The sequence below is a fragment of the Naumovozyma dairenensis genome, chromosome 7 (assembly GCF_000227115.2).
Source record: "Naumovozyma dairenensis CBS 421 chromosome 7, complete genome".
NCBI classification, from domain to species: domain Eukaryota; kingdom Fungi; phylum Ascomycota; class Saccharomycetes; order Saccharomycetales; family Saccharomycetaceae; genus Naumovozyma; species Naumovozyma dairenensis.
In genome coordinates, this window is record NC_016485.2 from 1,311,662 (window position 1) to 1,337,162 (window position 25,501).

Below are 25,501 nucleotides of genomic sequence, written 5' to 3' on the forward strand. Positions count from 1 at the left end.
ACGTGATTAAAACCAAGCTGGAAGTCCAGAAACAAAATGGCAGTCCAGCGCATTCTTCATATCTCCATTAAAAAAAACTTTTTACGTACGTGGTCTACGAAAGCCTTGCAAAGAAAATGGAGAAAGCATTGGAGTTTGGCGTAGATGGTCTTAAGTACATATGTATCTAGTCTATATACTTTAACTAGACCTGTACAAGCCCAATGTCCTTAAGTGACGTATATTTCCATATACCATATTGAAGCATGGTATTGAGTTACACTACTACTGCGATGTGCTGCTTTGGAGAGATTATACTGACATTACGTAATAGTTACACTTGTGTTGCTTGTTTTGTGTTGGTTTCTTGCGATTGATCCATATACCCGTTAAGCAACGAAAGGACGACCATTACCATGTTTGTTATAAGAACCCATGCACATCCCAGATCTCCACTCCCATTTTCCAGACATTGTCCTTTATAGATTGGAGAACAACGGTCACGTACGGAGCCGTTAAAGCCAAGAAAAGAAACGTGGGCGGCTAATTTGTCCTAAAATTTAAGGGTACTAGACAAAGACATATTACCGATCACAAGGTACTCATTTATTTTTTACAGATAAGGGAGGATCTGTCCCCTTACATGATAGTGTTTTATTGGAGTTGTATACATAATGAACTCCGCCCCGCAGGATTTCACCCTCTTCCGCATCTCTACCACACACAAGAACCACATATCTCTTTAGAGTGTGACTATGTGTCTTTGTGTCACAACCTGGCTAGTTAGTTAGTCAATTTCGATCCCAACAGATTCTTGTCAACATTGACCATGGACGGGGGTATATGTCATTGAGACCCTCCAGTGTAGTAGTTGTTTTGTGAGTGGTGTTTGTGGTTTGGCCCCCCTTCCAATAGCTTCGGTATGTCTGTGTCTGTCTCTATCTCTGTGTCTGTGCCTGTCTCCTTGAGATATAAGCAGGCTGATCCGGTAGAAACTAAAAATATCAATACTAGTAGAAAAAATAAGGGTACAAGACCGTAAGTCTACCTCTTTCAATATCAATTGCCACCATTTCTGAGAAAAGGTATAAAAGAACTCCTTACAATATAAAATTCCCTTCCATTTCTAACTCTTTATTGGTTATCCCATTGTCGTGTTTATAACAAGGAAGGTAAGCTCCATACCAAACTTTAAAGATTGATCTTTTCCCATCAATAGTGATTGTATGTTTACAATTGAGCTGGCCGCTTTATTTCAAAATCATAAAATAGTGCTCAGTTGTGTCTAGTTTTCTGATTCGTTTTATCAATTGATTATTATAACTGTTAGTTTGCAAATAATATCTTTCTTTATTCAATTTTTGTGACAAGGAAATGGATACTGGAAACCTGCCTAACAGGAATAATAATACTGATAATAACGTTAAGAATAATTATGATAATGCTCCTTTAATACCTCCTGATTTGAATAATCCACCATCTTTCTTGGATTTGAAATCAATCTATGACAGATACTTATTAGTAGAAGAATTAGGTAATGGATCCTTCGGTTGCGTCACATTGGCCAAAGCTCAATTTGATATCAATGAACTTTCTCAAATTTCTTCGAAAAGATTCAATAATACTTTATTAGATCAAAATGAAAATGTTATTGGAAATCATCAAAATTATATTGCTAAAAAGCAAGGCTTAGTGGCAATAAAAACAATGTTATCAAGATTACCAACTTTACATGACTATACAAGAGTAAGGGAAATTAAATTTATCTTAGCTGTACCTGCAAGTAAATATTTAATTCAAATTTTTGAAATGTTCATTGATACTATAAATTTCCAATTACATATTGTCATGGAATGTATGGAACAAAATCTTTATCAAATGATGCTTCATAGAAGGAAAAGAGTCTTTTCCATACCATCTTTAAGATCCATATTGGCTCAGATTTTAGCTGGTATTAAACATATTCATGATAATAACTTCTTCCATAGAGATATTAAACCTGAAAACATTTTAATTTCTCCCAGTAAAAGATATTTTGATAAAACTTTATTGAAAACAGGATTTTACCCTGATAATTATGTGGTAAAATTAGCTGATTTTGGCTTAGCAAGAAATATTCAAAATAAAAATACTTTTACACGCTACGTTTCCACTCGTTGGTATAGATCTCCAGAAATATTATTAAGAAATGGATTTTATTCTACACCATTAGATATTTGGGCCTTTGGATGTGTCGCAATTGAGGCAACAATTTTTAAACCTTTATTCCCCGGTACAAATGAATTGGATCAACTTTGGAAATTATTAGAAGTCTTAGGAACTCCATACGGTGATGATGACATCATTAATGGCAATAAATATGATTCTTACGGTGGAATTTGGAATAAAGCAAAAAAATTATCAAGAAATTTAGAATTTGAATTACCAAAAATTAAAGGTGTTTCATTAGAAAAATTTATATCAATGCCTGAATTAAATGATTTATTAAGAATGGTTAAAAGATGCTTAAGATGGAATCCTGACGAAAGAGCAACTGCCGCTGAATTATGTTCCATGGATTTCTTCAATGATACAGTAGCAAGGGATGAATTAGAAAGAACTCAAAAATTATCATCAATTAGTAATGAAAGTAGCATTGGCCATAATCATAGAAAAGATTCATCATCAATTAAGAAAAATTCTACTTCGAAGAATGATGTAAAGACTAATGCAGAGCAAGCATTAATATTTGCTGGTATAAATTCCGGGAACCTTAAAGCTCCACAACTGTCTTTTACCTCTCAAAATAATCATACGAATCATACTAATTATACGGAAGGAATGAATGAAAATGAGAATCCAATTGTCTCTACCAATGTTAATAATAACGATGTTATTTCAAAGGATGCATTTTATAATAGTCATAACATAAATTCACAAACTCAAATACAAAAAAATTTCGAATTAAATGCAAAATTGAATAATATTCGTTTGGATTCAAAATCACAAAGGAATCAACAACAACATTTAGATGGACAAATTCTTGAAATGCAAAATATAAATACTATTGGATACTTAAATGATGATTTTAATGTAGATTACCATCAAAAAAATAAAGATGACATTAATAGAAATCTAAATATGAATAATGATGATACCATTGATTCTGATTCTACCATTCCAACTGAAAATTGTGATGAAATAGACCTTTCAAAGGAAATTGAGAAAAATCTTTCAATTGATGTTCCACAAGAATTTGATCAATATATAAAAAATCAAAATAACCATTGTAACATCCTTGAAAACGAGAATGGAATTGGAAGTAACGCAAATAATTCTGAATCATTCAATCAATATATTTCCGATTTAAATTTTATGGATTATAATCCTGAGAATGAATTACAACAAGAAAATGACATCTTAAATTATTATGCTGATGAAGACGAAGATGACGACGATGGTGATGATGACAATGAACAAGAAGGAAACCCAGTTGCTAATAATAACGACGAAAATGTCGATATTGATGATAATATGAAAGGAAAAGATGATGATGAACAAGATGAAGACGAAGTTTATCCTAACATAACGAGTTCGTATAATACTAATACCAATAATAATACTAATAATAATGGGTCCTTCTATGTTTATTATAATGACGAGGGAAATAATCATGTAAATAGTAATGCCGATAATTTTACAACAACGAATCAAATGTTAGATAACTTCTTAATAGAGAATTCATCTCATTCGATACCTTTCCAAAATGTGAATAAAACTCCGAGAACGTTCACTTTTCCTTATCTTGGGCATTCTGAACAGAATACTAATAATTTTTCGCATAATCAACATCATAATAATCATAATAATATCAGAAATAATAATACTTCATCAATACTAGATACAAATGATTTCTTCAGTAACGTAACATATTAAAGATTAAAAATTGATCCAAAAGAGTAAAAGACAAGAGGGAGGGATGCGGATTAATATCCTTTCGAAAATTACACCCAATTTATTATTTTCGATATTCTATTGCTTCTTTAGAAAAATAAAATAGCATGTAATTATATAAAATAGAAAATCCCCTCAAAAAAAAATGCTAACAAACAAAAATGTAAGTATGTATATATATCTATGTTTAAGATATTCACATCAAATAATGCTGAGTGTTTCTTCTGGATATATCGTCTTAGTTTTCCAATTTTTGTTTATATTTCATATACAAAATCTATACAATGTCAGACTTCTTATGTATTCCGAAAAATTAAAATCAAACTGTAAAAACAAACAAAATTACAAAAATTCAAGGATTCAAAAAAGACCAACGAACGACTTAATTACTCGTAATACCACATAAAAAACAAGATTTGGACATTAATAAAGTTGAGTATTTTTTAAGTTACGCTTTACATATATACAACTAACTTTATTTCTACAGTTTTCTTTATATAAACATCTGGTACTAGGTTAGAGGTTTGAAACTATTTCCTTTTGTGTTGCGAAGATATAAGTATTTTTACTAATAGACACGTTGAGTAGAATTTTCTTTTTTTATCTTTTCCGTATGGGATATATCAAGTACAATTGGGATATTCACAACGTATGTACGTATATATTTGGTAGAATAATGTTACGCTGGTGCGTTAGCGTTGCTACGCGTGAAACATTCGTAAGGATCGTACCCATAGTTACAACTGTGTACCTAAAATCGATTGGACTTGCTTGTTGCTTGTTTTCTTGTTTTTTATTACAAATTCATACAATAATAGTGTTTGATTGGTGCACATATAAGGTCTTGTATGACTGTCTGTCAATATGTCAGCATGACGTGTCATCGGAGCAATTCTTTATACGTACGTACGTACTGCTTAAGATTGAATATGATATGTCACTGTATAACATGGCTGTCAGAGAAAGAATAGTGAAAACCGGTATGCCCGATTATGTATTTCATGTTTGTCTTCTTTATTAATTATATTCATATATGGCGCTTCGCAATTTAGCCGCCAACGTGAACGTTATGTTGAGTTTCCCATTCCATATTTTTGATTGTGAACGAGACACCAGGTAACCCCTTAAAAGTTGTTAACTGAAAGAAAGGCCGGGTAACACCTGTCGTTCTTTACTTCTGAAATTTGAAATTTGAAATTTGACATTGCTTAGTGTTTATTTTCCAAATGTTGTTTCCCCTACGCGTGCAACTTCGCCTGCGGGTACTTCTGTGAAACTCGGTACTCGTTCTTTTCCTCAGAAAATCTGTAGTAGGTGGCGTTCGGTAGGAACGACACCAATAGCAAAATTTGGTCTAGCTTACCCAGGTGTGACAGTAGGTGGGCTACCTTTTGGGTCGGGGGCAACGCCAAAAAAGAATTAAGCCCTTTAGCATATAACAGGGTTCTAAATAGAGATGGTATTAAAGAGAATTTCTTATTCAAGATTTCTCAGGGTTATCTAATTATTTGAATAATTATTTGAATAGATGCATATATATATATATATTCTTTTTTTGAGAAACACCATTTAACTTTAGACTGCCTAGAAACTATAAAACCTTGGGAATATTTGGAAGATTTCCTTCCTCTAAGCTGGTAAAGATATTGGCTAGTTCAACGATGTTCATTTGGTACCCAGAAAGTTTATCCCAAATAAGTGGTGGTAGATTCGTGGAAGAGGAAGGAGGTGAAAGGGGAGGCTCTGGGTGTGAATGATCTGACTTGCTGATTAATTCCTTGCATAAAGCTAATGACTATTCAACGTAGGGAACGTATGGCCATAAATAGCAAACAAGTAAGTAGACTAACAATAAAGTTTAAAACGTTAGGGTTGTTGACATTTGATACCTGAAAGAGAGGACTTGTCCGGGCAAATCAATGAAAGACCGGCCTTCTAAGATCAGTTTTTGTAGAAATTAAAAAAATGAAAGGAAGGGCAAAATATGTCTCCGGTGTTCTCCCGCGTTTCCCTGTTACTCCCGGCACAATGGTGGCCCAACTGCTGTCTCACCTGGGGAGTCAACTTACAAGGAAAAATAGTCCCAGATACGAATCAACTGAAAAGAGTGCCCCAAGATTCAGTAGAAAGCCAACAATAGCTACGTACTTGCTTGAAGAATTTAATGTAAGCGACGAATCGTTCTCTTCTCTTGCTTAACGAGAGAGCCTATCAGTACATACTGCGTACAAGTACGTACGTAGGCACTTTGAACGGACAGCCCTAAGCGTACGTACAGTCATCTTATATGGAAACTAATATAGAACAACAAAAAACCAAGCCAAACACCTCGAAGTAGCTTGGTGAAAATACTGCCTTAACCTGCTCGTAAGTTACCAACGTTACTTCAAATAAAAAAAAACGAACTAGTTCTTAACGATTGTTCTTTCGTACGGTAAAAGGCGCTTGCTCTAAGTATTTATAAAGAGTACGGTTGTTTAATTAAGAATATCCTTCAAAATATTTAGAAACCTTTTTCCTTCACGTACTTATATTTTTTTGTCATTACCACTATTATACCTTTTTTGACTTACATTCTCTGCTTGTCTAAAAATAAAAAAAACCTGTTTATATTAACGCACTTTTCGTTTACCGAGTCGCGGAGACACACTAATATACATATAAGCAAGTTCCTACGTCTGTACCACAACGGTTTGACACTAAGCTTGGTTTTCTGGTTTCTGAAGGAAAATAGAAACGTTTAACGGACTTACTACCTCAACTGCTTTCAAGCTTACGTGCTCAATAACTATATTATTCAGTATTTTTCATTTGTTTTACTGCTATACCAGCTTAACTCTCATTTGGTATTACCTTAAAAAAGAACGCTTTGGATAACATTCAAAAACGTATTATGACAACAACCACGATATCAGCGAAAGAGCAGGAAAACAAAGAGACTCAAAATAACTTTTCATCAGTAGAATTAGAAAGGAATAACGAAATCGAAACAACCGACCTTCGCTCAACTTCTTTCTCTTCTTCAAACTCTTCGTTATCATCATTAGATAAAAAAGAAACAAATAATCGAAGTTCACTATCAAGTATAAGAAGTTTCCCAGATTCTCAAATGATTTCGCTAAATTTGAATAAGGAAATGATTAATCACAACAATACGAACCATCAAAACAGAGTGAATACTTGCAATAATCATGATAACTCTACGAAATATAATGAATCTAATAATATTGTACGGTTCGATCCATTAGTATTTCCAGGTCCTGCTTCAGTCACTCTACTAAATAAAGATGATCTAGGCAAACTGTACAGATCAAAGATAAGATCTCATTCATCCATGGAAAGAAAGGGCTCAACCATTAAATCAGACGAATTACCAGATCCAGCTAGCTATAAAGTACAAAAGAGACCGATTAATGTAGTCTCCAAGCCTGATGACTCCATGATACAGAGGAAGGGTATAGTAGCTGCTGCCGCATTAGCTGCTGCTGCAACTGTCCCTCTACCGCTACGATATAGACAAAATGAAAACGATTTATTGACTCCTATTTCAAAGATATTATCTGCTCAATATAGCCAAAACTCAATAGAAACTAACGACCAATCATTGCTAAAAGAACGCAACTCAAATAACGTTGATAGGGATTCTAATATAGTGACTTGCCATATATGTAATAGTCAAGAAAAAATAACGCTCCGAGATTCAAATCCTGATAAGATAAAATTGAAAAATAGTATTTACATTCAATGTCTCACGTGCCATAAGTGGCAACATAGATCATGTTATGAAGAAACTAATCTGATCAAGAAAAGTAGGTTTAATTGTATCCTTTGTCATTCTCGATTGCATTATAGTGTTTCCACGCCAGTACATAATGAAACAAACGGGTCAAAAATTAAAAAAGAATATGAAGAAGATGAATTAGACGAAACAGAAGAACCTAAAACATTCGATAAGATAGAGACATCCCAATACAAAGACAAATACGTAAATCAATTTATAACAAATCATAATGATGATGATTGGGTCATACCAAACCATTCAAATAACAATACAACCAAATTGAAAACAATCTCCAAGAAAGTTTACACATTACAATCATGTAAGGAGAAAGATATCATTGAAGAGTACCAAGGAATGATAGATTTCCAAAAAAATTATATTATGAAACCAGAAAATCAATATCGTATATGGGGCACTACACAACCACATGTCTTATTCCATCCGCAATGGCCATTGTTTATTGATTCAAGAGAAATGGGTGGTGCATTACGCTCTTTGAGAAGATCTTGTAATCCTAATGTAGAATTAATCACTATGAGAACTACAGATAATGATGTTGGTGTGAAATTCTTTATCAGAGCTAAGAGAGATATCATGAAGGGAGAAGAGTTACATATTGATTGGCAGTGGGATTTGAGACATCCAATATGGAAAATACTTAATGGATGTTTAGAATTTAATGGGTTGAATGATATGGATAAATATTGGCTTATTCATTCAGTGGAAACTGTTTTGGAAGGTTGTGATGGTTGTGCTTGTGAAAATACTGATCATTGTCAACTATACAAGGTTAGAGAATATTCCAAGATCCTTTACAAAGATTTTAAATCGAAGAGTAATAATATCTTTAAATTAAATGAAATTATAAATAGGAAAAGGAAGCCAGTTGAATGAAATAAGAGGATACGTTGGATAAATTCTTATTAATATATATATATAGAATCTATGTAAATAATAAATTGATACATTTTTCTCCAATTAAATCCTGTTTATTATTCAGTTTCTTTCCCTCCTACTAAATATTTAGAAAACCTCGGGTGATGGCCCAACATCGTACTTCGAGATGACACAAATATTAGGCTTCTTTATGAACGATTTAGTATAAGTTAATAAATTACAGATTCAGACGCTTGATTAGCAGTTAATCTACTATGCGACTTAGCATTGAAGCAGTAAACATCGACGGGATGTCCTCTAGCATTCCTTTCTCTTTTATTTGTTGCTTGCTATATAACATGCTAACCTTTCCACCACTTCCGAGCCACACCAAGTAGGAAAAAAATCACTTAATACGAGTCAATAAAGAATTTGGAAGAAAACGGACAATTCGAATTCATTCGAAATATGTGATGAAATAAATATTCAGTAAATATTTGAAAATGTGGATATGTGGATCATGGAGAGATATGACATTAGTGTAAATCGGTTTTAGTCATCGATACTTTACTGCAATTTGCTTACGAAGAAAAACAGACACAAAGGAACATAATTAAAGAAAAACGATGGCTCATAGGGCGTTTGTACAAGTGATAATAACGGGTGCTCAAGTATTCGGGAAGGCATTCGGTGAAGCCTACAGACAAGCTGCCGCTCAATCGGTTAAGCAAGGTGCTTCCAATGCTGCAAGAGGGCGTACTGGGAGGAAAGCGGAATATGGTGGCATTACGTTGGATGAAAGTTGTAAGATTTTGAACGTGGAGGATACGGCTAATTTGAAACCAGAGAAGATCAATGAACGATTTAAGTATCTTTTCGAGATAAATGATAAGGATAAAGGTGGGAGTTTCTATTTGCAAAGTAAGATATATAGAGCTGCTGAAAGGCTCAAATGGGAAATCGCAGAAAGAGAAAGGTTGGAGAATGAAAAGAAGCAAGAGCAACAGCAAGGACAGGCAGATACAAATGCTTCTACGGCGAACAATTCGAAAGAGGATCAACCGCCTAAGGAATAGGACTTCTACGTTGTTCTCGAATAATAACTCCATCGGAACCTCAGAGGTCTGACATCAACCACCTTTAATACCAGCACAAGATACTCATACACTTGTCTTCGTTAGCATATTGTACTTTCAAACAAATCATGTAGATATTTAGTACACATACATTGTTACGTATTCAACATTAATAAATGAATACCTCTCAAAAATATAATAATCCCTTCTTCTTTTGGTTCTAATATCTTTAATAGTAAAGAAGAAGCTCTCCGCTGAATATTATGTTAATCACTAAAGGATATGGGTAAAATAACCTTAAGTCGTCACTTCTTGAATATAGTAAAAATGAAGATTTGTGTATACAACAAGACAATCATATTTCGGTTAGGCTACGAAGTTAAATTACAAATAGTAATAATATTAAAAAGTCTGTTCTATCATGACGAAGAGGCACAGAAGACTTTCAAACTCTCAGATTGCATTATACAACCCTCTGAAAAGACATGCATCTAATTCCACTTATTTTTGTTATGGAACCTTCATCATAAACAAGAAAGGATAATTTACCGAAATAAAATACCTTTCTTAAATAGTAAATTTGATCTAAGAAACCGGAAACGAAATGAATATTGTGCCTAACCTTGTTTGGAGGTAGTCAAAATTCATTCAGCTATGGGTTATGGTAATGGTTTCAGAAATCATCATCTCAGTATTAACTAACGATAAAAACAATACATCTTCCATAAAGAAAGACGATATCATTCTCCCGTCATAAAGATAACAATAAATGAACCGTAGGTTTCTATAATTTAACGTAATTAATATTATCTTGAGATAGTATTAACCGCTACTGATGATTGGTCTTTTTAAAAAAAGAACAAAAAGAAAAAACTATAAACTTGAAATAAAACTACTCGAAGAAAGAAACTTATTAAGCTTCTCGACAGTTGCCTCTCTTTTATACGTCTCCAAAATTAATTTTTTTCGCCATCAATCGAAAAGAATTTTTTTTCCACTCGGAGAGGAGGGGTAACCCTACCCGGCCGCTAATTGGAAATGTTAAAATAAATATACAAGTAGGGTTTTTTCATATAAACGTCTTGAATATACATACTACATATAGCGTTGTTACGCGCCGAAATCGCCAACAAAAAGCCGTAGCTATTTTTTCAAATCTAACGGGGAAAAGTTTTAAATTCGGTAATCCTTCCATATTGGTCGCCAAAAAAATACTAAAATTTTACAGAGTTTGTTTACTTTGAATTTATTATTATTAGCCCTACCTTTAATAACCTTTTTAATGCTAGGTCCGAATTGTAAAATATACCGTGACACAGTGTAAATACAGTGGACTGGAGTGAATTATCTACAGTAACATAAAAAAATTGGAACTATGGCCTGTCATCCAGAAAATATTTCTATCACTTGGTGTAACTTCTGTTAATAGTGAAAGAAATTTTTCAACTGCAGGAAGATATTACGGGCAAAACCTCATATTCTAGCAGACGAGACGACTGAAAGCCTACTTCTGATAAATATTTTATATTCCGATTTCCCTGACAATGATATCTTTATTGATACAGTTTTTGGTGTTTGATTCTACCCTCAGGCTTCTATTATTTTTTACATCATTATATATAAATTATTACCTATCTTGAAGCTTTTACTGCTGATGGGCCAATTTTTTTCGCATGAGTTCTGTTTTTATAAGTTTAATATTTACCCTATATTATCTTAATTAGGTGGAAATTTTAGTTTTTTACCATTAGGTGTTGACCCTTACTTATTTGTGACCTTACGCCCTAATCCGGCGCGTAACAACTCTAACTACATAGGGTGCTGCCTATTAAGTAATGTAGATCACCATCTCTATCCACCTCCATTCCTTCACATCAATAGTTGATGGTTAATCGGTAAAAAACACTACCACAAGTGTAAGTTTAAATAATAATATTATCAATATTTAGTAAGAATATATGTGTATATTTCTATGTGCTATGCGAATATAGGCAAAAAATAACCGATAATCAATAATGGAATGTTAAAACTGTCTCTCTTGACAGTCCAGCATGTAGCACATTCCATATAGTGTCCATTTTTCAATAACAATTTACACCGGAGGAAAGTATCTTCACAAATTTTATTGCCATGGATGCATTTCTCAGAGGAACCGAACGCTAATAGATGATGAAACTTATCAAAATACTTAATTATGGTAGAATTATCCCAAAATTCAAAAACAAATCTTTCTTTCCCTTCAAACTTAAGGCATTCCTTCTTATTAAACCCAGTTAAGGAAGAAAATTCATCACTCACAAATCGAATCTCTCCTGTTCTTCTCCAAATCATCATTGGGGTACATGTATATAATTCCGTCAAACTTTCTAAGTCCAAAGCTACTCGTTGGAAATAAAACTCTTCACTAATGTAATCTTCTTTAATCATACCTGTCTGTAATGCAACCAACGTTGGAGCATATTTTTCTAAGATATCTTTCATCAGCTTAATCAATGTTTCTTTGTCGTCCCTAAATAATTTAAACAAACATTGATGTAATCGAAGATACGAATCTTTATAATCAAATGGTTTTATCGAATCTCTATACTTATAAAGGTCTTCTGGTTTTTTTATCTTGGGTTGACCATTCCCTGGAGATGAACCTTCAACGACATTTGGGTTACAAAATTCATCTACACCAAAATCGGCCATGGCCTTATTATTACTTAAAGACATATGAGTCGCAGGGTCAGTGTCCGCTAATGGAGAGACAATCACGCCATATTGCCTCTTCGATCGACTCATTTGTTTATTATTAGCATTAGTAGTAAAATTGTCGGCAGATACAAGGTTCGGAATTGTAAGTTGCGGGGATACGATATTATAATCATAACTGTCTGGAATGTTCAATATTTCATTTAGCTTGGAATATTCCTCACTAGTCCATAAACTTTCAAATATAGAATCATCAATTTTGACTTCTTCTGTTGTAGTACTAGGTATAGAGGCTGTATTGTCAACAGCGGCATTGGTATTCAGTACAGGAGTTTGTGAAGTATACTTTAGAGGCAGGTTGACGTTCGATTCTGTTGTAAATTTTCCTGGCCACTTGTCATTTTTATCCGAGTTGGTGAATACTGGAAAAGTAATAACATCTCTAGTATATTTATTAAATGCTCCATTGTTATCCTGTAAAATCGGCTTAAGTGGAGCATTCCTAGTTGGCGATAAAAATGTACTCCGGATCTTATCGCTGTTTGAGAGATACCTCGGATTAGGCCCCATATAAGTGCTAGGTTGTCTCCCTTTCTTTACCACATCTTTACAAGTATGGCCAATATTTCTCTTGATACAATTTTGACATGGTCTTTCCACATCACAATGTAGGTGCTTGTTATGGCAGAACTCACACGCAATCCTGACCGGACTTCCTCTGGATTTATTTCGAGAGATACCTGTAGTTCGACCCATCTGTACCAGTAAAAATTAAATATAATACTTTTTAAATATTTATGAGTCTAAAACAAAATGTCATCGTTGGGGTTAAATTTATCCTTACACTTTCTTTAATAAAGCAGAGTTACTTCCTTTATTCGTTTCCTCTCAAAATCAATCTTACATCATCTACAACTATTTTCGTTTCAAGAAAGGATTTACATATCTCCAACTTTTCGCGTTAACCGCCAACGATTGGTCTACATATAAAGGAAAATACCTTAAAAGTTATTACAATGTACCCTTTCATATTAATAAGTAAATAATAATACTTATCATCAGAAAACCCCGCATCCCAATACACTGATAAATTCATTAACGACTTTCCTCAGAAATAAATTACATATGGGAATATTCAATGCAATCTCCAAATTGAGGAACATTGGAATCATAGCTCACATCGACGCAGGTAAAACCACAACTACAGAAAGATTACTATATTACGCAGGTAAAATTTCAAGGTTTGGTGATGTTCATACAGGTGACACTACAACTGACTACTTACCACAAGAGCGGGCAAGAGGGATAACTATACAGAATGCTACTGTGTCATTCCCTTGGAATGGGAAAAATATTAACTTGATTGATACTCCTGGACATATGGATTTTTTCTTCGAGGTTATTAAAGCATTGAAAGTCTTGGATGGATGTGTTGTAATTCTTGATGCCGTTTCTGGTGTTGAATCACAAACTGAAAATTGTTGGAACTTGGCTAGTCACATACCGAAAATTTGTTTTATTAATAAAATGGATAGGGTTGGCGCTGGATTTAGTAGAACTGTTAAAGAAGTTATTTGGAAGCTTAATTCTAGAGTCGTCCTGGTAAACGTCCCGATTTTCGCGAAGGTTAATAGCGAAGAACAATTTGTTGGCGTCTTAGATGTAGTTAATAGAAAAGTTCTGAAGTGGGACCCTAATGAACCTGACAATATCGATGTCTCTGATGTATCTATACCAAACAATAAGGAATTCCTGGAACAATTTACCAAGAGCAGAGAGTCGATGGTAGAAACTTTATCCATGTTTGATGATAAACTAGTGGAGTCATTTTTAGAAGACGCAGAAGGAGATTACTTAAAACTGAATCCGGAAATATTGAACGAATCGATAAGGAGAGTAACACTACAAAACAAAATAACACCTGTATTATGTGGGTCAGCTTTTAAAAATATCGGTGTACAACCTTTATTAGACTCTATAGTAAACTATCTTCCCTCACCATTGGACGTTAAATATCCTGAAATTAATTTAAAGAATCTGCCTATGAAGTATCAATCTCAAGCGGGTCTTGTGTTTAACAATAATAAATCTCTATGTGCCGCTCTTGCATTTAAAGTAATACATGACCCAATCAGGGGAATGATGGTATTTGTTAGAGTATATTCTGGAACTTTGAAAAATGGACATGTTGTTCATAATACGACTACAGGAGAAACATTTAAAATCGGAAAGTTGATTCGTATGAATGCAAATATGCCTGAAGAAATTTGGCAACTAGGTACAGGTGAAATTGGTGTTATTACAGGTACATCCATTGCTGGTAAATTATCTACTGGAGACACAATTATTTCCGATTCATTAAAAAGGGACGGATTGAAATCATTAAATAGAAAACCGGAGTTTAATTTGCAAATTAATCCAATCGTGACCCCACCACCTGTTTTCACTATTTCTGTTGAGCCTAAGACTTTAGGAAATAAAAAATCCATGGAAAATGCCTTGAACATATTAATAACTGAAGATCCTAGTCTTCATGTTACAAAAGATGCTGAGCTAGGTCAAACTCTACTGAGTGGTATGGGAGAGTTACATTTACAAATTGCAAAAAATAGACTACTAAATGAATTAAACGCTGATGTAAACGTGGGTAAAGTAATGGTATCATATAAGGAAACAATAAATGAACCATCTGATGTAACTATAATGGAAAATGAAAACAAAGTTAAGTTCAGTATAGCAATCGAACCAATACAAGAGGACTTATCGGAAAATATCATCCATAAAGATACTGAAACCTGGTATTCTTTAGGCTCTGACAACAATTACTTAGTAATGGAAAAAAATCAGAAATTTTCTGATCATCTTGAAGACGCTGACTGGCCATTGCAAATACCCTATAATACCATTGTTCATTCTTTGATGTCTAGTTGCATTGTTATCTTACAAAGAGGTGGAAAATTAAGGAATTTTCCTTTATATGCATGTGCAATTAGAGTCAAAGGAGATTGGGAGATCCCGTTGGATATGACTTCACCTGTCGAAATATTGACACTTTCACGTACAATCCTTACTAAGATAACAAATGAAGTTCAAGAAGAGGGTTATTCAGTATTAGAACCATTGATGAATCTGACAATTGGTGTAATGGGACAGGACATGGGCTCCGTTATTCAAGATCTAACCAGTGCGAGATCTGCCAATGTTCTATCCATCGATGAAGATATTATTTCATCATCAGGCGAAAAATCTCTGGAATTTCAACAAATCGCAGAGAATCAATATTTACCTCCTGATCTTACTTTGAACAATGCCCGCCTAGGTAATGATTCAGTAAGCAAGAAAATTATCAAAGCTACTGCCCCATTAAAGGAAATAATGGCATATTCCAACAAACTTAGAAGTTTAACCCAAGGCCGAGCTAGCTTCGATACCACTTATAAAGGTATGATAAAATTAAACCAAGAGAGACTTAGAATATTATTAAATGAATGAGAAAAGAAAATGGTTTACTCATTCGATCCAATCTGGCTTAATCTATTTATCTAGATATACATGTAAATAATCCGCATATTCTGAACCAATAGAATAAATCAACCAAAGACGCTCAATCAAACTGATGGCACATTATTTCCAATAAGGACTTTTTTAGTCGAATAGGTACTGGGGTTGGGAAAATGAAAAGTTATTGTTGTTATTAAAAAATCTTAAACACTTATATTTGCCTTTACAAAGCCCTCCAAACAACCAGATTCTTGTTCCTCGTGGCCCAATGGTCACGGCGTCTGGCTACGAACCAGAAGATTCCAGGTTCAAGTCCTGGCGGGGAAGAATTATTTTTTTGGACGTTATGACTATTTGGACGATGGAGGTGTGTCATTATTTTTGAATGACATGAAATTAAGTATAATATAAACTAATAAATATATGGACAGCAATTCTTCATTTTTTTGTGTGAATTGAGCTTTAAATTGATCAAATTTGTATTATAAAGGTAATATCTTCAACCGAGAACGCACGCTACGTTAATACCGATGCCGGTAAAATTTCAAAGGAAGACCACAAGCTTCATGTAAGGGTCCGTTGCGTATAGTTGCTCCGATTTCTGCAGGAGTCCCTTTACTTCATAACTTGAAGTAGTGACTTCAACACCCCAGAGTTAATGTCATATCAACAGACGGATCACTACTTACATTCAAATAAACTAGTTACATCGAATTCTTATGATTGGTTAAAGTATCGAGACGAACAGAATCAATACAATGATATTCACCCATTAAGAATATCACAGAGAATCTATGGTGCCATCCCAGGGATACAGTCATCAATTTCGATCGATAGAGATACATCTAGATATGATGAATACCAAACATTAGGTACGTCGAGCCCTTTTCAATGCTATAAGATTGAATTTCCTATATTTAAAGTAAATCCTGATTATCCTCCACGAAATACTCAGTTATTGAATGCACCGTTTCAAAAATTTCAGGCAGTAGTGACTGATTGTAAGGAAGCAATTAGTGAGCGGGATATAGAGTTAAAAAGAGTCAAAGCAGGTTCTAGTGGTTCATATTTTGTATATGGAACGGAAAATCCCAATGTTCCGAAAGGAATCTTCAAACCTAAAGATGAAGAACCATATGGTCCATTATCACCTAAATGGACTAAATGGGCACATAGGACTTTCTTCCCTTGTCTTTTTGGAAGAAGTTGTCTTATACCTAATTTAGGTTACGTCTGTGAAAGCGCTGCGTCTTTATTAGATAGAAGATTAGAAACAAACTTGGTCCCTTTTACTGATACTGTCTCTTTCCAATCAGCAAGTTTCTATGATCAAAGGTACGAATGGTTAAAAGCTTTCAATTTCGGTATTAGGAAACAGGAAAAAGTCGGATCTTTTCAATTATTTTTAGAGGATTATCAAGATATCGAGAAATTCTTAGCTAAATATCCACTACCTGGGACGTTCAGAAATCAACGACGTAGAGGAAGCACCACCAGTACTGCTTCAAATTTGAGAGCCTCGACAATACTATCGAAGAAATCAGGAATGGATAAACACTCCATACTTTTGACAGATACAGGAAATAAAGATATTATAACGAGGAAGGACAATTCGATTCCAACAAACCCATCATCATTCATACCACCTGTATTTACTTGGAGTGAAGGAAATTTGTTGATGTTTAGACAAGAGCTAGAGAAGTTAATAATCTTGGATTATATAATGAGAAACACAGATAGAGGACTTGACAATTGGATGATTAAAGTTGAGCCACCAGGAAATGAAAATCAAGAAAACTGGTCCATCGAACTAGCAGCGATAGATAATGGTTTATGTTTCCCTTGGAAACATCCAGATGAATGGAGGTTATATCCCTATGGATGGTTATACTTATCCTTAGACATTCTGGCACAACCATTTTCAGAGAACACAAGAAGTCATTTTATTCCGTTATTAACAAGCACGGAATGGTGGGAAGATTCTTATCTGGAATTCACTGACCTTTTCCAAAGGGACCCTGATTTCCAGTTTAGATTATGGAAAAAACAATGGGCAGTTTTGAAAGGCCAAGCTTTTAATGTCGTGAATACTTTATCTGACATAAGGCAGGGACCACTAGAACTTGTGAGGAAAACTAGATATTTGGTAGTAGATGAGGTAATACAAGCGCCTGCTAGCAGTCTCGAAACAGTTATGAATAACGCTGAACTGAACGCACCGACTAGAACATTAAACGGGCTTACCAATATGGATTCTGATCCACAAGCGTTTTTAAACGATGAGACTGAATATGACTTGCATAGAAGTTTGTATAGAACTGTCATCGCCGAAAGGTTACAAATGGTCACCTCAGATCCAGTCTTTACGTGGTGCTGAACAGTATTATTTAATTTCACTAATTTTCAATAATTTCAAGCGTCAGTTCCCTAATTTCGCTCTTCTATTATTCTCCTCTATAGAATTTACATCACAATATTAATGTTCTACTATTTTTATATTTACAGTTACAACGTGACACAAGTTCCCTCTTGGCTCTTTTGCCATACGAGGGGTCTGGTAAACTGCAATAGCTACTTTTCTGTAGTTCTTATAGTTCACATATCATATTCTTATCCTTATGATTATCGAAAGCGGCTAAAAGAGGTTACCCTCATTCCAAGTAGAAGACGAATTTATGCTCCGTAGCTTTTACGTAACGTTTCTGTAAGGGATCTTCGGGGACTCTAAAGGACACATCAAGTTATTCCAATTAGAGATAAAAGAGCAGGCTGTAAGCAAATTAAAAAAGGGCTATCTTTCTTAGCTGTTGCCATCAACAAGAAAAACACATAAATCCGCTCTTTTGAAGTAACGAGATCGAATATTCTCAATGAATTTCTTATGGGGTTCGAAGTCTAAGAAGGCTGCTAAAGATGATAAACCTGAAGAACGTACCAAAGACAATGAAAACCCTTCCACCATTACTACTTCAACAGAACAAAATGGCCAACCAAGAGAGATACAGGAATCGGAAGCCACTCTTAAAGAAGCAGCAGAACAAGATGTTCCAGAAAAACAACAACAAGAACAGAAACAAACAAACGAGACAAATCAAGGAACTATGTCAGCAGTGACTTCGATTAAAGTCCAAGAAGAACCAACTAGTGTAGCGAACGCGAAGATTCATTACCAATTACTAGATTTTCCACGGTCTCTGGAACATGAATACGGCGAAACATTGGCCAACAGGGTAGAACTTCTTAAGGAATTATCCTCTCATGAAACTTTGGGGATTGGCCCAGCTGATCTTGTCCATATTACTTTCTTCGATAAGAAATCACATAATGATGAAGTGGGTCAATTTTTCCACCTTACAGGGTTAGATGCCTTTGACGAAAAGACCATTTTGGATTTCTTGAAGATGATTAAATCAAATTTAGATAATGAGAGTAAAAGGAAACACACTGGGAATTACATCTTAACTTATTGTTGTGTTAACATCTTTAGCAAATTTGAGATAAGGGTTAGGTTAAATGAAGACAATACCTCTAAAACCAGTGTGCTCAGCTGCGTAGATGGAACAACTAATATTTCAATGGATGAATACCTTTGGAAAGAAACTTTCGTCAGTTGTTGTATTAGAAGTCTACTATTTAATATCGATACAGAAAGAAAATTTCCAGGATTAGTTCAGTATCCAATGGCTATAGAAAATGAAAATGAAAATGATCTTTGTTTGTTTAGTTCCAAAAGAATCGTATCATTATTATGTGAATTTCTACCAAGGTGCTTGGAAAGTGGATGGGATACTTCTCAAAGTATTCACCCGACCGTTGTGCATAATTATTTGACAGAATCTTTGTTACTTTACCTTTCCATTATTCCTGGGAAATTGGTCGAATTCACCCTGGCTACTTTGCAAGAATTGACATTAAGTGATAAGGATCATGAATTATATTACAAGATTGCTATGGTCCTTATAATAGATCAACAAGGTGAGATGGAGTCAAGATTAATAATGTTATTGAATGAAACATTAAATGAATTCCTTCCATTAGCTGACTCAATGCCACCACGTGATATTAATTCTTTCCAACTGTTAAACAGTATATCCTGCTTATTAAATTTACAAGCAAAATTTTTAATCAGTAGAAAGGATTACGAATTAGCCGTGTCAGTTGCCAAAACCTCCACAGAATTATCATTAGATTTATTCGACTCATGGTATTATCTCGCTGAAACATACATTGCTTTAGGTGAATACAAAAAGGCATTAGTTGCAATAAACTCCATGCCAATATTAAATTCTGTTGATAAAAATAAACATGATCTAATTCAGCATGTCCCAATAAGTTCATACTATAAGAGACCATTATCTGATACAAACGATACATTCGATGTGGATTCTCATGAAGCAAAACTTATTTCAAGTAATATAAAGACCGTCAAGGAAAAAGATTTACGTAATTTCATATTTGGCCGTACTTTACTTATTCATGAATCGAAGAAAGGTTGCATTGAAGAATTTTGGGATACTCTATGCTTAGAATTGGGTCCTATTTACGGACCACAAGGTTGTAATTTAATCAATTTCGTATCTCCAGAAGAAGCTGGTTCCATAAGTGACTTAGAACTACTTGCCCGAAATTCTGTTGCCAACAAATTAAGTCTCTTTGAATTGAAAGTCTACAAATTATTAGCTACTATGCTTTCCAAGATAACTTGGAATGGTTTATTAGATTTAAGAAATGAAATTTTCATTATGAAGAATGAGTTTGAAAATAATGAAGAAATATTTAAATCCACAAAAGGTGTTATTCCAATTTCAATGCGCGAAAAGAGAATTTGTGAACAATGGTTAGATCAATTATTTTTGAATTTTTATCAGGATTTGAAATTATGCAATAGTTATATGGAAAATATCAAACAAGAACGTTCTGGTCTTGAATGGGAACTTCTTGGTTTGACTTTATTAAGAATCTGTAACGAAAGTAAAGCTGTGGCATGTTTACAAACAAGTATCATGGCCAGGTTCGATCCTGTCAGTTGTGAAAAACTATTCCAATTGTATTTGGATGATGATTGTAGTGTCTTTTCTCATTTAAATGCAGATACATTACTTGAATTACTGACAAGGAAAATTCCCTTTGATTCTAGATTTTATGACTCAATGCAAATCCTAAATTACAAAGTACTGTACAAATTAATGAACGTTATGGGGACCGACGTAATAAGAAGTAAAGTTATGGCGTTAAGATATGCGGAAGACGGGATTGGTGCTACTGTAAACAATATGATTACATGGATTGGAAAGCTCTGTCTCCAAGAATGAAAAAAAAAAGAAATTCCAAGTAAAAAATTTCCGAATTAGCCGCTGCTGAGCCGGTTTATAGAAGAACTTTATGTTTATTTGATACTTAATATATTGATAGTTAATTTATTCTTTATACACCTATTTTTTTTTTTTAAAGTATTACATTGATTTCTTATTATGTCGCTATCACGTGTTTGAGTCAGATGACTGACATGATTGTTGATAGCGCCGCAATATGTTGATAAACAATGTTTATATTAAAAAAAGTTTCAGTCATTACGTTAACAGAATAAAACAAATCTTTCTTTTCTAACGGATTAAATCAATTTATGTTGACTAATTTTCTCTTCTTATTTTCCAAATTTTAATTTTTACTATTTTTTGCCAAATTTATTAGCTACTAGAGTGGAACCTTATAAAAAATACTCGTATTTACAGACATGAGACTGTAAAATATGAATGACATACCTAGATGATCTTACCTGATTTTATTTTTCATTTATTTAGTACCTGCAGCCATTCCAACCGCCCTTAGCATAATGTTTGGGCTTCATATGCTTAACATTTCCTAAGTTTTGAAGCTTTTTTGTTCCCCCATTTACTTACACGCGCCTTTCTAGCGCGGTACCAGAGGATAAATTTTTTTTTTGTCAAAATTCCGAGAAAAGAAAACAAGCATCGCGAACCGTAATTTCACTTTAATAATCCATTAAATGACCTATATCGATGGATAAGTTTAAGTCATAGCACCCAGGTAAGTTAATGTTTATATAGAATCCCATTTCATATATTACATTTAAAGTAACGATTGTCAAACTTTCTTACTTTGCTATCGCTAGTTTAGTTGCATTTTTATTGGGCGTGTCCACAGCTCTAAAATTGCAAGCTCCACAATATAACGGCCTTTGAAAATCTGTAAAGACAGATATATAGTTAATCAGCATTCCTTCGTTGTTCACATTACTTTGTTTGAAAAACATCATATTTTAAAACTACGAGGCCATGTCGGGATCTTTTTGGAAGTTTGGACAGGATTATTCAAATGAATCATCGATATCTAAAATATTAGACAGGGCGTTTATTAAAATTGAAAAACCATTAAAAAAAGAATCATCTGATACATTAGATGACACCAATAATGATGAAGAAAAATTAGAAGCGGATGAATCACTTCCTAATTCGGAAGCTGGCTTCAAAAACTACAAACCAAATTTAGAAATATTAGATGAATTGTTAGATGATGAAGAACTGTATACAGAATTAATGTGCTCCAATTTCAAACTACTGATATATATAAAGTATCCAGAGGTCTTATTGCGATTGTTAGACTATGTAAAATTTGATGAACATGTGAAAGATGAAGAAAATCCTAGTGATAACGGTGACTCGGAGAGCGATGATGATAATGAGTCTGACGGATTTCCTAAAGAAGAAGAAAGTGACGACCGAAATGATTCTGATGGAACAGTATCCGAAGTATCAGAAGATAATAGTGTGACTTTGCCAGTAGTAATGGAAGAACAAGTCGAAGTGCAAAGAGCACATGTAGCTGCGGAGGTTTTATCTGCTGAAGTATGGGCTATTTCCTCGGCTATTATGGAACAAGAAGAATTTTTGGAAAAATTATGGTCAATTATGGATCATTCAGTTCCATTATCTATCGAGACTTCAACTTACTTTATGAAAATAAATGAAAGGCTGTTGGATATGGATATTACTGGAATGGTATCATTTATTCTAGGGCAAGAAAATTTAGTTGATCGCTTCCTAAACCATATAGATAACCCACCGTTATTAGATTTCCTCTTGAAGGTGATTTCCTCTGATAAACCCGATGCTCCTACAGGTGTAATTGAATGTGTGAAATCCCAGAATTTAATACCGAGATTAATCGATTGTCTTTCAAATGAACATGATGCTTCCATACAAACAGCCGCTGCAGACTTCTTAAAGGCATTTGTTACTATAAGTGGGAATTGTAATAATGAAATCGCATCTGGTATTGGACCAAACGAACTAACGCGTCAATTAGTGTCTAGAGATATCATGGAAAAGTTAATTAACAACATGTTAGATGGTGGCACGGCGTTAAGCAACAGTGTAGGTATTATTATCGAACTGATAAGAAAAAACAACTCAGATTATGATTTTGTTCAAGTTCTTTATACAACTTTAGAAACACATCCACCAAGTGATAAAGATCCAATTTATTTAGGTCCATTGATAACATTATTTGCAGAATATATGCCTAAATTTACGAAATTATTAAGAGATACTAATTCAACTATGTTAAGAACATCATTTGGTAATATTGAACCGTTAGGGTTTGAAAGATTCAAGGTGTGTGAATTGATAGCTGAATTATTACATTGTTCCAATATGAGTCTTCTCAACGAATTGAAAGCTGAGTCTATTATTAATGAAAGGGACGCTGAAAGAGTTCGATTGTTATCCTTAGCAAAGGATTCTGAAGGAACGACCCCTGTTAACAATAATGATATTGATATAGAAGATATCAGTGTAACAGAAAAATTAAATTCCCTCGATTTGAAAACGGACGACAATGATGAAGTTTCTTCCGCTGCCGATGGATCAGTGACTAAAGTGGCTTCAGAGGAAGGTGATACCGATGTTGAGGTACTAGAAGGAGATGTTATTGATGATTCAGAAGAGCTGGAAAAACAAATACGTGACTATCCAACTCCTGGGGACTTGTTAAAGATGTCTCTATATGATACAAAGATTGTTACAGATATACTGAACATGTTCTTCAGTTTTCCCTGGAATAACTTTCTTCATAATGTTGTTTTCGATATTATCCAGCAAATATTTAATGGCCCCTTGAAGACAGGTTATAATGTATTTCTTTTAAAAGATTTATTAGTAAACATCAAAATTAGCAAACTGATAATAGAAGGTGATAAAAAAAGCTCACTTTATGAAGAGAAGACCGATTTTAGGCTAGGTTATATGGGTCATTTGACGTTGATCGGTGAAGAAATATTGAAATTGGCAGCATATATTGAAGAAACAAAGATATCTTTCAGCAATACTGATATAATGGATGCATTAAACAACACAGAATGGATAAACTATGCAGATACGACACTTGCAGACACTCGAGAAAAATATGAAACTCCTTTAGGGGAATGCGTTGATGAAATTCTTGGCTTTGAAAATCAAGAAGGAGAGGATGGTACATCATTTGACTCAGTAGAGATATCACCGGAATTATTAGGTAATGATGTTGAAGAATACTATACGGAGAATAATGGAGATGACGAGGATTATAATATCGAATTTAACAATTCTTCTATGTTAAATAGTTTCCATCAATCGTCTGAATTTGGTGACGATGACGATGAAGACGATGAACGAGAAGTAGTTGGTTATGATGATGAAGATCCAGGGAATTATGACCCTTATAATGATGATACCGGTACTCGATACTATGAGTATACTGATCCTGATGGAACTACAACAAAATTAAATTTTTCATTAAACAATATAGAACATGAACCTTCTGATTTTACCAAGATGAAACCATACGGGACAAAATTAGATGATCATGCTAATAAGAAAGATAAGAGGGATAAGAGTGGTCAATCTGTAGCCAAACCATTTTCCTGGAAAAACATACGAACTCAAGCGGTTCCTGCGGAACCAGAAATACATGATGAAGACATATTTCAACATCAATTTGAGCATGACTGCTTAAATGATGATGATAACGATGCTTATCTAGATCCTAATGATGATGGTCAATCGTACTCTAAGTTGAATAATCCGTTATATAGTGATATGATGGATCTTCATTCATTGCAACGAACTAAGGGCCTATATTATTCCAGATCACTACCGCTAGATGACAGCGAACCAGAGGAAGAAACTATTGATGAAGAAGAAGCAGAAGAGGATAACTTCAGTGATGACAGTGATTTTGGATTAGAAGACGACCTAGGAAACGACATTTATGGTAATGGCAAAGACGATGGGAACGATATATATTCATTATGCCGGACGACAAGTAAAGACAATCTCTCATGGGACGAAGATGAACAAGAAAGGCTGGAAGGTATGGTTAACTATACCAATCGATGGAAAGATCATAGCAATTAATAATAATTTGTAAAACTACCAATCTCATTGTAACATAAACTCCATAACTTCTTGAGAATATTTAAGACTGTGTTGGGAAATTTTTATTGACTAAATTATAGATTTATAGACTTATATATCTACTCTTTTTGCTTCCTGCTATAAAGACACTTCATTTTGCTAATTGTACGTTTTTTTTACCTTATTAGAAAGTTATCCTTCTTATAATATAGATAAAATTTCAACGATCGCCAATTATTTTTTTTAGC

The 25,501-nt window shown here is 34.0% G+C and overlaps 8 protein-coding genes and 1 non-coding gene across 9 annotated transcripts; 8 read left to right on the forward strand and 1 right to left on the reverse strand.

The window, feature by feature from the left end:
• Positions 1 to 1,353: 1,353 nt before the first annotated feature.
• On the forward strand, positions 1,354 to 3,894 carry IME2 (protein kinase IME2; the record flags this gene model as incomplete). The annotated part of the gene is made up of 1 exon (XM_003980147.1): positions 1,354 to 3,894. The coding sequence occupies one exon, from the start codon at positions 1,354 to 1,356 to the stop codon at positions 3,892 to 3,894; it is 2,541 nt and encodes an 846-aa protein (XP_003980196.1).
• A 2,911-nt stretch (positions 3,895 to 6,805) lies between these two features.
• On the forward strand, positions 6,806 to 8,587 carry SET4 (Set4p; the record flags this gene model as incomplete). Its single annotated transcript, XM_003980148.1, has 1 exon — positions 6,806 to 8,587. One exon carries the CDS (start codon positions 6,806 to 6,808, stop codon positions 8,585 to 8,587), a length of 1,782 nt encoding a protein of 593 aa, XP_003980197.1.
• A 608-nt stretch (positions 8,588 to 9,195) lies between these two features.
• On the forward strand, positions 9,196 to 9,645 carry PAM16 (import motor complex subunit PAM16; the record flags this gene model as incomplete). Its single annotated transcript, XM_003980149.1, has 1 exon — positions 9,196 to 9,645. One exon carries the CDS (start codon positions 9,196 to 9,198, stop codon positions 9,643 to 9,645), a length of 450 nt encoding a protein of 149 aa, XP_003980198.1.
• A 1,977-nt stretch (positions 9,646 to 11,622) lies between these two features.
• On the reverse strand, positions 11,623 to 13,095 carry GSM1 (Gsm1p; the record flags this gene model as incomplete). The annotated part of the gene is made up of 1 exon (XM_003980150.1): positions 11,623 to 13,095. The coding sequence occupies one exon, from the start codon at positions 13,093 to 13,095 to the stop codon at positions 11,623 to 11,625; it is 1,473 nt and encodes a 490-aa protein (XP_003980199.1).
• A 369-nt stretch (positions 13,096 to 13,464) lies between these two features.
• MEF2 (mitochondrial elongation factor MEF2) lies at positions 13,465 to 15,831 on the forward strand (the record flags this gene model as incomplete). The annotated part of the gene is made up of 1 exon (XM_003980151.1): positions 13,465 to 15,831. The coding sequence occupies one exon, from the start codon at positions 13,465 to 13,467 to the stop codon at positions 15,829 to 15,831; it is 2,367 nt and encodes a 788-aa protein (XP_003980200.1).
• A 263-nt stretch (positions 15,832 to 16,094) lies between these two features.
• On the forward strand, positions 16,095 to 16,167 carry NDAI0Gtrna10R. Its single transcript has one exon. It is a non-coding gene; the product is annotated as a tRNA-Arg (tRNA).
• Positions 16,168 to 16,498: 331 nt separating this feature from the next.
• On the forward strand, positions 16,499 to 18,217 carry LSB6 (1-phosphatidylinositol 4-kinase LSB6; the record flags this gene model as incomplete). Its single annotated transcript, XM_003980152.1, has 1 exon — positions 16,499 to 18,217. The coding sequence occupies one exon, from the start codon at positions 16,499 to 16,501 to the stop codon at positions 18,215 to 18,217; it is 1,719 nt and encodes a 572-aa protein (XP_003980201.1).
• A 493-nt stretch (positions 18,218 to 18,710) lies between these two features.
• CHS6 (Chs6p) lies at positions 18,711 to 21,152 on the forward strand (the record flags this gene model as incomplete). The annotated part of the gene is made up of 1 exon (XM_003980153.1): positions 18,711 to 21,152. The coding sequence occupies one exon, from the start codon at positions 18,711 to 18,713 to the stop codon at positions 21,150 to 21,152; it is 2,442 nt and encodes an 813-aa protein (XP_003980202.1).
• A 984-nt stretch (positions 21,153 to 22,136) lies between these two features.
• SAP185 (Sap185p) lies at positions 22,137 to 25,253 on the forward strand (the record flags this gene model as incomplete). The annotated part of the gene is made up of 1 exon (XM_003980154.1): positions 22,137 to 25,253. One exon carries the CDS (start codon positions 22,137 to 22,139, stop codon positions 25,251 to 25,253), a length of 3,117 nt encoding a protein of 1,038 aa, XP_003980203.1.
• Between the last annotated feature and the right edge of the window lie 248 nt (positions 25,254 to 25,501).